This window comes from Drosophila biarmipes, unplaced genomic scaffold (assembly GCF_025231255.1).
Source record: "Drosophila biarmipes strain raj3 unplaced genomic scaffold, RU_DBia_V1.1 ptg000008l, whole genome shotgun sequence".
Lineage (NCBI taxonomy): Eukaryota > Metazoa > Arthropoda > Insecta > Diptera > Drosophilidae > Drosophila > Drosophila biarmipes.
The window spans coordinates 1086409-1101625 of record NW_026114529.1 but is presented as its reverse complement, the minus strand read 5'-3'; the positions used below and the strand labels follow the sequence as shown (position 1 = coordinate 1101625).

Genomic DNA, 15217 nt, shown 5'->3' with positions numbered 1-15217 from the left:
CATTTCTGTTCATGGACTCCTCAGCGAAAGGAGTTAGCCATCCGGTCTAAACTGTGTCTTAACTGTTTGGGAACCTCACACACGCACTCAAGGTGCACAGGTACTGCCAGCAATGTGGTCAGCGTCACCATACGCTCTTGCACCACACACAGTGTCTGCCGCACACACACACACAAGAAACTCAGTCTACACCTGTAATAAAGTTGTGTAGCAGAGAGTGCGGTCGCGTTTTTAAATCGCTTCGTCTATTTTCTCATTTTCCTTTGAAAATTATAAATAAAAAACTTATGCCTTATCACTAAGATTTATTAATTTTCTATTAAATAATTGAGCAAAGTCCGATCGAAGAGAAGTAAGTCACTGCGGGTAAAGGACCAAACTTCGTGAAGTACCGGTGAAATCTCCAGTACTGCACGCAAGCCTAGGAGTGGGGCTTGTGGTGGACGGTGGTACGCCGGCAAGCAAAGGCCTGGCGGCGCCGGCTATTGCGGACGGTTATCTTAAGTCAAGTCTACCCGACTGGGCCAACATGGGAGCTGACCCATTCAAAAAAAGCAATGTGATGGCGAGATCGCCAGAAAAAAAGGGCGGAGAGCATCGGCAAGCAGCCTAGCACCCCCCAATAGTAGAGAAAGGCAGCCCAAAAGCTGCTGAAGAAGAGCAAGGGGATGTGATATCTTCAGAGAGAAGTTCTGTCGGCTGTGCAAAGCATACTCGAGGAACAGGAAAGAGCTAAAGTGACCGCTAAAAAAACCTGCGCGAGCGGCAATAGCAAGCGACATGAATCTGGGAAAACGCTAGCCATGCCAGCAAAAAAGGCGATGCATAAGGCGCCGGCCAGCGAAGCTAGCCAAGGGTGAAATAGGGGCAAACATGCTGCGACCGAGAGCACCAGTAAGCCCCAAAAACCCCCACAGGAGTGGAAAAAAGTAGAACCGAAGGCGAGGAAGCCCAAGGTACGTCCGCCACGAAATGACGCGATAGTTATCGCAACATCTACTGGAGGGTCCTACGCGGACATCCTTAAAAAAGTAAAGGCAGATCCGCAGCTGGAAGACCTAGGTCAAGCTGTACAGGCCGTCAGGCGAACAGCAAAGGGGGAACTGCTTATCCTCCTAAACAAGGTTTCTGACCCAAAAACCGCAGAGCTTCAGAGCAATGAAAGCGGTCCTGGGCAGCAATGTTGAAGTCAGAGCGCTGACTGAGACAACGCTGATCGAGGTGAAGGACATCGACGAGACCACTGACAAAACGGATGTCATATGTGTTTGGGGGGCACCCAAACCGCCACACTAAGAGTTATGGGTGACATGGGGAGGCGTCTCATGGAAAAGGGAAAATTCAGGTTGGGATGGACCTGGTGCAGAATCCGGTCAAAGATAACACCCAAAAGGTGTTTTAAGTGTATAGATTTCAACCATATAGCAGGGAACTGCAGATCCCAGGAGGACTGCTCTAAATGCTGCTACAACTGCGGCGCGAAGGAGCACCAAGCCAGAGGCTGCAAAGCAAAGGCCTGCTGTATTCTCTGCAAGCGCAAAAAGGAGAAGGACTGTGACCACCCAACAATGAGTGGAAAATGTCCGTACTTCAGGAGGGCTTTGCAAGGGCTAAGGGGCTAATGAAGATTCTACAGATCAACCTAAACCACTGCGAGGTTGCCCAATCGTTGCTGGAGCAAAATGTCATCGAGCAAAACGTAGACATGGCACTCATAAGCGAGCAATATAGAAATAAAAACTCCGGTGAATGGCTAGCAAATAGTAGCAAAAAATCGGCAATATGAAGCTGCGGAAACCCAAGGCGCCAAATTAGCAGGAAAAAAAGCAGAAATTGCTTCGCCAGGGCCCATGTGAATGGTATAGCTTTCTATAGCTGCTACCTGCCACCAAGCCTTAGCCTCCCCCAGGCAAAAATCGCCCTGCCGTAATTGCCGGGGACTTCAACGCCTGGGCTACGGAGTGGGGCTCCCCCCGAAAAAATACGAGGGGAAGGGCGCTACTGGAGAGCTTCGCCGCACTTGAGCTAGTACTGCTGAACTCTGGAACAAAACCGACTTTTTCTAGAGCCGGGACAAGTTCCATCATTGAACTCACATTTGTGTGCACTGGACTGGCTTCGGGCTCCAGCTGGGAGGTTAGTGACGCCTATATGGGTAGTGATCATGCGGCAATAATTTGCACGATTAAGTCCACAAATGAACCACCACGCGTTCCAAAGACCGTGGTAGGGTACAAAGTAAAACGCTAGACGTGGATATGGTGCAGATGTTGTTCGAGGACCTCTCTACAAACGGATCAGCAGACGAAAGGGCAAACCGCATCGCAGATTACACCAAGGTAGCCTGTGATGCATCTAAGCAGAGGAAGGGGAAACTCCCATCAAGGAAAAGACCGGCATACTGGTGGAACCAATCCATTGCGGAAGCCAGGAAAGAATGCCATAGAGCAAGACGCGCATACCAACGAGCAAGAGGAAGACTCGAATTTAGGGCACTTCAGATATATTACAGGGAAAAAAGACGAGCCCTGGAAAAACTAATAAAAGAAAGCAAACGCAGGTGTTTTAATGATATATGCGAAGAAATAGACTCCAACCCTTGGGGCTTCGTCACAAAACGGCTTCGGGCATTTAGTAGACCGTCGCCGACATGCCCAGTCTTCCTAAAAAGGGTAGTAGAAACACTATTCCCTGAGCAAGAGGGTATGGCGCGTATAGCACAGATCGTAGACACGAGAAGCATTAAGCTCACAAGTCCTGAGGAAGTCCTTGAGGTTCTTAAGACAATAAAGGACGATAAGGCACCGGGACCTGATGGAATCCCGAATAAAGTATTAAAAATAGCCATAAAAGCAAACACAAAACAGTATGTTGACACGTATAATGCATGCCTAACAGAAGGTGTGTTCCCTAGTCGCTGGAAAACTCAGCGGTTGGTACTCATACCAAAGGGGGACAAGCCAGCGGAGGAGCCTTCCTCGTATAGGCCACTCTGTATGCTGGATACGGTGGGTAAAATTCTTGAATACGCTAGTGGCCGCAGTTTAGCGAGTTATGGCAAACACTCGGGGACCGAGGCAACCAGGACGTAGATTACTGGTTAGCGTTGTCACATCGACGGTGTGTATGCTGCTCCCATATGGGCCCGAACCACAAAAAAATGTGAGTTATTTGCAGGATGGCGACTCCGTACAGAGACTGTGTGCCCTAAGGGTCTGCTGTGCGTTTCGCACGGTATCACATGACGCGGCGCTAGTAATATCAGAAGTCATACCGATGGACCTGTTAGCAGTGGAGTCAGCGGATATCCGCCCAGATAGCACAGGGGTCGCAACTGTGGAATCCCTAAGGAAAAGGTGCAGACAACTTACCTTTGCAAAGTGGCAGGAGAGGTGGGCAAATAGCAGCAAAGGACGATGGACGTACAAGCTTATCCTAGAAATTCAGATATGGCTGGGACGGAAGCATGAACATGTGGACTTTTACTTAATGCAACTGCTGACAGGTCATGGATTCTTTAAATATTATCTGAATAGGTTTAAGCATGAATGGTATCCGCACTGCCCAATCTGCGAGTCGGATAATAAAGACCGAGATTTGAAAATGAGCGTCGAGATCTGAGCATAGGGGTCGGGAGGACTCCAGCCGTATGTAACCTGGTAGAAATTATGCTTGAATCAGAATTAAATTGGTCCGCTGTATGCAACATGGCCATAATAGTTCTAAAAAAACTGCGCATCGCAGAAAGACTGCGAAATTCCTATAGAGCCCTAAGGGCTTTCCCCCACCGGCGAAGTAAGACCTAACGCCAGTACCGCCGGGGAAGCGGGGAGGAATTGGAGTTTTTATTGGGCTAGAGTCCCAGATTTCGGCAAGCTAGCACAGCTCCAAGTTGGCTTTCGAGTTTTTAATCCACCACTAACAAAAAAAAAACATCTGTAACAAACGCTGCAGCACAAACTCCACAGTTCAGCATCTCCAGCCTGAACTGTCTCACTGCAGATTCTTCTAACGCTCTTATACGGAGCATTTTACTAGCGACCGCCCGAGTCCTGATCACCAATCCAAAAACCGGGCAAGAAGCCATGATCAACATCTCCGGTAACGATCTTCGCGTCCGTGGTATCTTACCAGCACAACACTCATTCATAGATCTTCTCATTAAGGATGCACATCACGCCACCCTTCATGGAAGAGTTCAGCGGACATTAGCACAGACACGTTTTTGTTTTTAGATTGAAAACGGACGCGTAGCTACCAGACCGATGATGCGAGGATGCATGCAAAGTTTTCGTGCTTGCCCAATAGCTGCAAAAGCAAGCAACTTATGGGGAATTTACCAACACATCGAATCAACCCGTCATATCGTCCCTTTTGGGCTACCGGCATCGACTTCACCGGAGCCTTGAACTCAAGGCTGCCCGACTGAAAGGAACAGCAACATATAAACTCAACTATAAGCAATTAAATAAACTCAAGAATCTGTCGATGCCTCCACAGATTCTGAAATTGCTGATTTATTTGCTGAGTTTTTCCAAACTAATTATAGTTCGACAGCTTGGTCAAATTCGAAGTACCCTAATCCCTTAAATAGGGCAAATTCGATTTTTTTCCCCTGTAATCACCGAATGCTCTTTTTTAAGAGATTTAGCAGCAACAACGCCTACTTGTTCTCCCGGTCCAGATGGACTTCCTGGATGTGTGCTTAAGTTTTGAGCGTCAACCATTTGCAAACCGATTCTTAAAATTTTTAATTTGTATATTTCATCATCAGTTTTTCATTCTATCTTGAAGGACTCTTTTATTATTCCACTCCATAAAAAAGGTGCGAAGGGAGATTCCCAAAATTATAGAGGTATTTCTAAATTGTCGGCAAATCCTAAAGCATTTGAACGTATTATCACTTCACATATGCAACATTTATATTTCTCGCTTATATATATCGTTATAAATGGGTTTAAGAAAAAAATGCAGACTGACATTGTATATACAGATTTTAGTAAGGCCTCTTCTTTTATTTAAATTAGATCACCTTGGGTTTCCTGGTAATCTTTTATCTTGGATTTCATGTTACTTAAATGGTGGGACTCAGAGGGTTATATTTAAGAATACTGTTTCAAAATTGATCTACGTGACATCTGGAGTGCCTCAGGATAGTCAATTGGGCCCTTTACTGTTTGCTTTGTTTATTAACGATCTTCCCTCAATCATAACACATTTTCATGTACTAATGTATGCTGATGATGTTAAGCTTTGTTTATCATATAATGATATAGCGTCGGGATTTAGCTTACAGTCAGATATTGATTGTTTTCATGGATGGTGTGAGTACAACCTTTTGAATTTGAACTGCCTTAAATGCAACGTTATGACTTTTTATAAGGGTACTCCTACGTTAATCAGTTATTTTCATAAAAATACGCCACTTGACCGTATATATTCAGTTAACGAATAAAGTGTTCTTTTGGACCCTAAACTTAAATTGATTGCCACATTATGTCCACTGTTAACAAAGCCATCAGTGTTCTTGGATTTATAAAGTATTAGTCAAAAGAATTTGATGACTCTTATACAACCAAATTATTATTTACCTCCCTTGTCCGTTATATTTTGGAATATTGTTCGTTTGTTTGGAGTCCACAATATCAAGTGCACATCGACCATATTGAGTCGGTACAAAAAAAATTTCTTTTATTTGCCCTGCGTAGTTTGAACTTGGATCAACACGTAACCTACCAGAGTAGATTACAATTGCTTAATTAACCTACACTTGTAAATCGTAGAGCAATGCATGGTACTATTTTTATACAAAATCCTATAAGAGGTGACATTGATTCTGCAGATCTTTTAAACCGCCTCACATTCAACGTTCCTGTTAGACACGAAATTATTATCCTCTAAATTTGCCACGTTGTACATAAAATTTTCGTCTGCACGAGCCCATGTAATAAGTATGTAATAAGTATAATAAACTTATCATTTCATTTGAATTTCATTTTCTATCCCGGTGTTAAAAACTAATATTTTAACTCATTTGCTTCATTCTTAGTTGTGTCTTTTATTTTCATTTGTGAACTCGCATTTTTTTCCCAAATTGATAAAAGGGCCCCGCGCGTAACAAGCACGAGCTTGGTGTCGTTGATCCACTTGTTTGTACTGTTTGAATTGCATCAACGTCCATATACTCGTATAATAATAATAATATCGCAATATTAAACTGTTTGGCGTCCAAGGCTGTCCACCTGGAGGTAGTCACTGACTAACATCGGATCATTTTCTTTGGGCACTGGAAAATGCTCACACCACTAGAATGTAGAGCCCCATCAACTAAGCTTAAAAAAAACTGTCTCAACCAGCAAGGGATGATTCATGGATTCTGAAAAAAATGAACTCAGGATTGGCTTGCCCCCTTGCCGAATCGGCCAAAATTGTGTGAAGTCACAGAAAATCTAAAACTCAATTACCTGGTAATTCGAAAGGATGAAGGGATTCCGCCTACTTAATGGAAGTTAGGGCGGATCATTAAGTTACATCTTGACTCGACTTGACTTTTTCATTGTTGCCTCTTCAGTCAAACAGAAACACAACTTTGTACACATGCACATCCCAACGGCTACACCTAGCATCGATTTCTTTATTTGATTTAAACTTTATAATGGATTGTCCGATAGTCAAAATATCAAATGATTTAATCAAAATAATGTTGCTGTTAAACTTTTTTAAAATTTTTAAAAGAGTGAGGGCGTTCTGAAATAAACTTATAAACTAGTTATATTCTTGCTTAGAATACATGTCGAATGACAACTCAATTGTTAAAAACAGATTCTTCTATCTAAAGTAAAACGCAAAACAAGATTTTGTGGGACTTCTCAAAATAAAAACTTTAATTTCTTGCCACGAATATTTGCAAGCTGCGGTGTTCGCAAGGCCCTTAGTTCTTGTATATAAAAGTTAATAAACTGATCTATTAAATTTATATATAGCCTTGTGATTTCTTTTTTGAATAGCTAACAAAAGAACTTGTTAGCTCAAAAACAGCTATAAACAACTAAGTTTTGTACACCCGTAACTTATAAACTACTACAAGCTACGGGCCTGTGCTGTATTTAGAAAAAATTTTTCAATACTAAGCACTCTTTTCGAACGTGTTTTGCATAAACACCATCATTTTAAAACTAGATAAAATGTTTTTATTCCTTTTTTTTTGTGTCCAATTCTTCAATACCGGCTTTAAAATTTTCTAATTTAATTGAAATTCCTTGAAATTTTCTCATCTTTCAACGTTCTAAACTTTCTTTAAAAAGTTCCGTGTTAATGTTATTAATCAACAAAAATGACCAATTTTACTAGTTCAGAACCTATATCTCTGCCGGAGCGGTTTACTTTTTTTGCGTATCCATCTAATTTAGTGACTGGAATCATTTAAATTGTTATATCCAGTTCCACAAAAGAAACTAGAGTTGTATGACTTTTGTTATAGTAAATTATTTATTTGAATGATTTAAAAAATATCAAACAAAGACACCTCCTAATAAGGTAAAAATTGCATCTAAAGCAAATAAAAGTTCTGATCAACTTTCAACTGTTGTGTTGATTTACATGTTGGCTTGGCCGAATGCAAAAAAATATTAAGAAAATGTATATTTACTTTGTAGATCGTATAATACATTTTCGTCATAAAAGTTGATATCAAAACTTTTAATTTATTTTCATTAATAAATTGTGATTCGCAACTAAGGCAACTACATGTCACAACTTCCTGTAAGTGAATCTTTGTAAATTGTTTTTATTTCATTTCAAAACGCAATTCTAGGACCAATTTGCAATAAAATAATAATTTTTTTTTTAAATTTAATTTAGATTGAATTATAAAAACTTATAAGATTTTAATTTAATTTTTTTTTCAATAAGTGAATACCGATTTTATTAGAAACTTTGAACGAAGTTTTCATCAAGAATGGGATCAATCATCGCCACCAGTCATCACTTCCATGAATTCTAAAATATACAAAATTTAGTCAAATAATTGCAGCCAAATAAGTAAACTTTAATTTGCTCACCATCGAAATCAACTGTTCCTGATCCATCTGAATCAATTTCCTCAATCATCATGTCTAGATCGTCATTAGTCAATTTATCATCTAGTTCTCGCAGAACACCAGTAGTTATATACCCATTTCCTTCTTTGTCGTAAAGGCGAAAAGCTTCTTTTAATTCAGCAATCATAGCTTCGACGTCCTCTTCAACAAGAAACCGAGCAGCCCAGGTGGTAAATTCTTCAAATTCAATTTGACCCGAACCATCTTCATCGACTTCAGCAACAATGTCAGCTAGAGTAGCATCGTCAAGTTGATGACCCAACATACTAAGTATCGTACCAACCATGGCAGTATTGATGTAGTCATTTTTTTCAGGATCAAAAGCATTAAATGCATTGCGTAATACTATAAGTAATAGTAAGTTAGTAGTTTGTTAAGGAATACAAGTATTTATAAACTTACAACTTACAACTGCTCCTTAGTTAATTCATCCTATAAGAACAAAAAATTATTTAATATTAATAATAACGAAAAAGGAAAGTAACCCGGCAATCAGAAGGTGAAATATCTAGCAGGTCGTTCCTGTGGTACAATATATATCTTGAGCTTTCCGAATTTTATGAATTTAACAAAAGATACCCGATAATCACCTTAAGGGCGAGCGAAGGAAATGGAAATATGCATACCCACTAAGAGCGCCAACTAGCATATATTTATTTCTTTGCCTATAACTGTCCCTCCTACGCCCTTTAATACTTTAGTGTTTCTTTTAATCCCAGTTTTTAGTTTTTTTTAAACATTTATTTAAAATATCTTTAAAAATGGGTCTCTTTTCATCAAGGGAAAATTTTCAACTTGGATAAACTGCTAACCTACACTGGCTCCAAAAATTAAACGCCTTCTTAACGTGAATGGTTATGTTGAGGTGACCAATGATCGGTTTAATAAACTTTGTGAGAAACTTATGAGCGTAGTTGCTGACTTCAAAGAGTTTAAGGACTACCCTGGCAAGAGGACCGCTCCTTTAAAATCTGCGGGAGCAAATGCTCCGTTTGAGTTTCAAATATTTTTATACGATCGGTAACGGTAGCTATGTCGGCATCCACTGGCGCTGGGGTGTCAAAAGCTTCACTTCCGGCAATCACCGTTTCTGCTAGTCACCGTTCAAAATCTGCAGGGCTTTCTGTGCCTAGAAGTGAAGTTTGCTTTGTAGGTATCCCTGGTCTTGATAATCATCATACTGGAGAGTTTAAATTTTCATATGTTCGTATCTTCATTTAAATAATCTGCTCCTTCCGAAGTATTTAAAATACTAAACTCTAAAAGCTTTTGGCTTAATGGTGAATTGGTAATTAAAGAATTTGTTTTCAACAAAAGGGGATAAAGTAGGCCTTTAACGGTAGTACCGGTACTAATAAACTGGGCAGCTTATTTTTTCGTATCAAAATGTTATATATGAAGCTACCTATTGCATGGGATGACCACTACAAACACAGAGAATAAAAAAGCACGAAGTGATTTAATAAGCTTAAGAGTTTGTTAGCGACTGACTCGCATTATAGCATTGTCTCTGTTACAACACAAAGAGGTACGACCACCATGCGTGGTTTCCGGCGAATAACATTTTCAAAACTCCCTCTCAGTGTAAGCACGTTATAAAAATTGCTAGTACACATTCGAAATTTTAACAAATTCTTGGTGTTTTTCCTTAACAAATTAAATACATCCGCAATCATCACTTTAGTAGAAGTAGATTTCAAAACAATCTGACCTTCGTTTAGTATCTGACGTACAAAGTGATATCTTATCTTAACCAGATTTGATTGACATCAAGACAACGATTGGTACATATGTGTTGATAAAGGCGTAACACAACTTTTCGGTCTGCTGATAGAGCGCGAGGTTGAACTCGTTGTCAGGTGGTTCGGCTACTTCCCTAGCCTGATTCGTAATCCAAGCGTCATATTCAGCGTCATATTTCGCCACACGTGGAAGAAAGTCCACCGATGATCGCTTCGTTGTATTCGATGGTATTTGTGTTTCACTTGCAGCCAAATTTCCAAGTAAGTTGTACTGTTTCTTTGGCCTTTAAAAAATGGAATCAAAAGACACTCTCAAAGTGTTTTTGGTTTTAAATTGTCCCGCTCAGACACTGAGCATTTTTGTTTGCTCTATTAAGGAGCCTGTTTTTCAGACACACTTTGCTTATAGGAAGCTGGCTAAAGTTTATTAAAAAAGTAGTTTTGTCAATTCATAAATTTTTAATGTTGCATTTTTAAATCCTGATTACTGTTTATACGAGGATATTTGTTATTGAAATTGTTTGCAATTTTCGTAAAGATGTTCATATTGTACAGCAATATACGGAAAATGGATTTATAAAAACATTAGTACAGACACCATACATGAAGGGAACACAAATAATGGAGAACTTTATAGTCGATGCCATCGACTATCTAATACCAGTTACTCAGTCAATGCAGCGAAGCAACTTGTTTGCCTCTTCAGCCAAACACAGTTATATGGTGGCCCATGGGGGGAGCTGAAAGTCTGAACGTGGCGCTTAAAACAACCGCACGCCAGCATATAATGTATAACATTCATTCAAGACTATTTTTATATTTATCTAACATGACCGTGCAAAGCATAAGCTGCAATACGTGTTAATTTGACCCAAATACCTGTACCCAAGTTCTCGGCTAACATCATCGAATGTCCCGGGTTTTACGACGCATTCTCCCAGCTGATTCATGATAACGAACAACTAGTGATCGTCGAAGCTTTTATTTTCTAAAAGATTCCCTTCCCGCAGGTCGAGCTTGCGACATCCAACAGATCCAGCTTATTACATGTGGTGGCATGGTGGTCGCTCACTAAGCGGTATAATAACGCACACGTCGCATGTGCACATCACATGAATGCATTTTATAACTTGTCGACCCTACATAAGGAGAAGGCGGAATATCTACGATCTCTGCTGAGTACTGTAAACGTCTGCACGGGAGTACTTCAGCGCATCAGTGGAATGGCCAAGGAACCCACTCATTGGCTCGCTCACTATGTGTCTACAAAATTGCCAAAAGGAGTCGTATGCTGCTTGGGAACCTTATCTCGGCAGCAACACAGAGGTGTCATCTTTCCTCCAACTGGAGCAGTTCCTAAATGACTGCCTCGTCACGATCGATGCTATTGAAAACCGAAACGCGTCGTTTGCGCAACATGTTCGTCTATCCACGGAATGCACCAGACGTATTCAATGTTACAATGAGCAATGTTACAATGGGCGCGGGTTCCCAGCCCAACCTTCGCTGCGTGCATTGCGGGTCCAGCCACATCCTCCGGAGGTGCCCCACATTTCTGTTCATGGACTCCTCAGCGAAAGGAGTTAGCCATCCGGTCTAAACTGTGTCTTAACTGTTTGGGAACCTCACACACGCACTCAAGGTGCACAGGTACTGCCAGCAATGTGGTCAGCGTCACCATACGCTCTTGCACCACACACAGTGTCTGCCGCACACACACACACAAGAAACTCAGTCTACACCTGTAATAAAGTTGTGTAGCAGAGAGTGCGGTCGCGTTTTTAAATCGCTTCGTCTATTTTCTCATTTTCCTTTGAAAATTATAAATAAAAAACTTATGCCTTATCACTAAGATTTATAAATTTTCTATTAAATAATTGAGCAAAGTCCGATCGAAGAGAAGTAAGTCACTGCGGGTAAAGGACCAAACTTCGTGAAGTACCGGTGAAATCTCCAGTACTGCACGCAAGCCTAGGAGTGGGGCTTGTGGTGGACGGTGGTACGCCGGCAAGCAAAGGCCTGGCGGCGCCGGCTATTGCGGACGGTTATCTTAAGTCAAGTCTACCCGACTGGGCCAACATGGGAGCTGACCCATTCAAAAAAAGCAATGTGATGGCGAGATCGCCAGAAAAAAAGGGCGGAGAGCATCGGCAAGCAGCCTAGCACCCCCCAATAGTAGAGAAAGGCAGCCCAAAAGCTGCTGAAGAAGAGCAAGGGGATGTGATATCTTCAGAGAGAAGTTCTGTCGGCTGTGCAAAGCATACTCGAGGAACAGGAAAGAGCTAAAGTGACCGCTAAAAAAACCTGCGCGAGCGGCAATAGCAAGCGACATGAATCTGGGAAAACGCTAGCCATGCCAGCAAAAAAGGCGATGCATAAGGCGCCGGCCAGCGAAGCTAGCCAAGGGTGAAATAGGGGCAAACATGCTGCGACCGAGAGCACCAGTAAGCCCCAAAAACCCCCACAGGAGTGGAAAAAAGTAGAACCGAAGGCGAGGAAGCCCAAGGTACGTCCGCCACGAAATGACGCGATAGTTATCGCAACATCTACTGGAGGGTCCTACGCGGACATCCTTAAAAAAGTAAAGGCAGATCCGCAGCTGGAAGACCTAGGTCAAGCTGTACAGGCCGTCAGGCGAACAGCAAAGGGGGAACTGCTTATCCTCCTAAACAAGGTTTCTGACCCAAAAACCGCAGAGCTTCAGAGCAATGAAAGCGGTCCTGGGCAGCAATGTTGAAGTCAGAGCGCTGACTGAGACAACGCTGATCGAGGTGAAGGACATCGACGAGACCACGGACAAAACGGATGTCATATGTGTTTGGGGGGCACCCAAACCGCCACACTAAGAGTTATGGGTGACATGGGGAGGCGTCTCATGGAAAAGGGAAAATTCAGGTTGGGATGGACCTGGTGCAGAATCCGGTCAAAGATAACACCCAAAAGGTGTTTTAAGTGTATAGATTTCAACCATATAGCAGGGAACTGCAGATCCCAGGAGGACTGCTCTAAATGCTGCTACAACTGCGGCGCGAAGGAGCACCAAGCCAGAGGCTGCAAAGCAAAGGCCTGCTGTATTCTCTGCAAGCGCAAAAAGGAGAAGGACTGTGACCACCCAACAATGAGTGGAAAATGTCCGTACTTCAGGAGGGCTTTGCAAGGGCTAAGGGGCTAATGAAGATTCTACAGATCAACCTAAACCACTGCGAGGTTGCCCAATCGTTGCTGGAGCAAAATGTCATCGAGCAAAACGTAGACATGGCACTCATAAGCGAGCAATATAGAAATAAAAACTCCGGTGAATGGCTAGCAAATAGTAGCAAAAAATCGGCAATATGAAGCTGCGGAAACCCAAGGCGCCAAATTAGCAGGAAAAAAAGCAGAAATTGCTTCGCCAGGGCCCATGTGAATGGTATAGCTTTCTATAGCTGCTACCTGCCACCAAGCCTTAGCCTCCCCCAGGCAAAAATCGCCCTGCCGTAATTGCCGGGGACTTCAACGCCTGGGCTACGGAGTGGGGCTCCCCCCGAAAAAATGCGAGGGGAAGGGCGCTACTGGAGAGCTTCGCCGCACTTGAGCTAGTACTGCTGAACTCTGGAACAAAACCGACTTTTTCTAGAGCCGGGACAAGTTCCATCATTGAACTCACATTTGTGTGCACTGGACTGGCTTCGGGCTCCAGCTGGGAGGTTAGTGACGCCTATATGGGTAGTGATCATGCGGCAATAATTTGCACGATTAAGTCCACAAATGAACCACCACGCGTTCCAAAGACCGTGGTAGGGTACAAAGTAAAACGCTAGACGTGGAGATGGTGCAGATGTTGTTCGAGGACCTCTCTACAAACGGATCAGCAGACGAAAGGGCAAACCGCATCGCAGATTACACCAAGGTAGCCTGTGATGCATCTAAGCAGAGGAAGGGGAAACTCCCATCAAGGAAAAGACCGGCATACTGGTGGAACCAATCCATTGCGGAAGCCAGGAAAGAATGCCATAGAGCAAGACGCGCATACCAACGAGCAAGAGGAAGACTCGAATTTAGGGCACTTCAGATATATTACAGGGAAAAAAGACGAGCCCTGGAAAAACTAATAAAAGAAAGCAAACGCAGGTGTTTTAATGATATATGCGAAGAAATAGACTCCAACCCTTGGGGCTTCGTCACAAAACGGCTTCGGGCATTTAGTAGACCGTCGCCGACATGCCCAGTCTTCCTAAAAAGGGTAGTAGAAACACTATTCCCTGAGCAAGAGGGTATGGCGCGTATAGCACAGATCGTAGACACGAGAAGCATTAAGCTCACAAGTCCTGAGGAAGTCCTTGAGGTTCTTAAGACAATAAAGGACGATAAGGCACCGGGACCTGATGGAATCCCGAATAAAGTATTAAAAATAGCCATAAAAGCAAACACAAAACAGTATGTTGACACGTATAATGCATGCCTAACAGAAGGTGTGTTCCCTAGTCGCTGGAAAACTCAGCGGTTGGTACTCATACCAAAGGGGGACAAGCCAGCGGAGGAGCCTTCCTCGTATAGGCCACTCTGTATGCTGGATACGGTGGGTAAAATTCTTGAATACGCTAGTGGCCGCAGTTTAGCGAGTTATGGCAAACACTCGGGGACCGAGGCAACCAGGACGTAGATTACTGGTTAGCGTTGTCACATCGACGGTGTGTATGCTGCTCCCATATGGGCCCGAACCACAAAAAAATGTGAGTTATTTGCAGGATGGCGACTCCGTACAGAGACTGTGTGCCCTAAGGGTCTGCTGTGCGTTTCGCACGGTATCACATGACGCGGCGCTAGTAATATCAGAAGTCATACCGATGGACCTGTTAGCAGTGGAGTCAGCGGATATCCGCCCAGATAGCACAGGGGTCGCAACTGTGGAATCCCTAAGGAAAAGGTGCAGACAACTTACCTTTGCAAAGTGGCAGGAGAGGTGGGCAAATAGCAGCAAAGGACGATGGACGTACAAGCTTATCCTAGAAATTCAGATATGGCTGGGACGGAAGCATGAACATGTGGACTTTTACTTAATGCAACTGCTGACAGGTCATGGATTCTTTAAATATTATCTGAATAGGTTTAAGCATGAATGGTATCCGCACTGCCCAATCTGCGAGTCGGATAATAAAGACCGAGATTTGAAAATGAGCGTCGAGATCTGAGCATAGGGGTCGGGAGGACTCCAGCCGTATGTAACCTGGTAGAAATTATGCTTGAATCAGAATTAAATTGGTCCGCTGTATGCAACATGGCCATAATAGTTCTAAAAAAACTGCGCATCGCAGAAAGACTGCGAAATTCCTATAGAGCCCTAAGGGCTTTCCCCCACCGGCGAAGTAAGACCTAACGCCAGTACCGCCGGGGAAG

General features: G+C 42.8%; 1 protein-coding gene across 8 annotated transcripts in view; it reads right to left on the bottom strand.

Annotated features, from left to right (window-relative positions):
* LOC108027585 (troponin C) overlaps positions 1–15217 on the bottom strand; it is a 100147-nt gene that overhangs the window by 3515 nt on the left and 81415 nt on the right. For 6 of the 8 annotated variants that reach the window (XM_050889887.1, XM_050889888.1, XM_050889889.1 and 3 more), the window contains 2 exons: positions 8061–8444; positions 7767–7998 (listed from right to left, as the gene is read on the bottom strand). In XM_050889887.1, the coding sequence (XP_050745844.1) occupies positions 7964–7998; positions 8061–8444 (419 nt within the window). In that variant the 3' untranslated portion in view covers positions 7767–7963. Of the gene's footprint in view, positions 1–7766; positions 7999–8060; positions 8445–15217 lie in introns of those variants that run through there. The other 2 variants (XM_050889886.1, XM_050889873.1) reach the window with 2 other exon arrangements.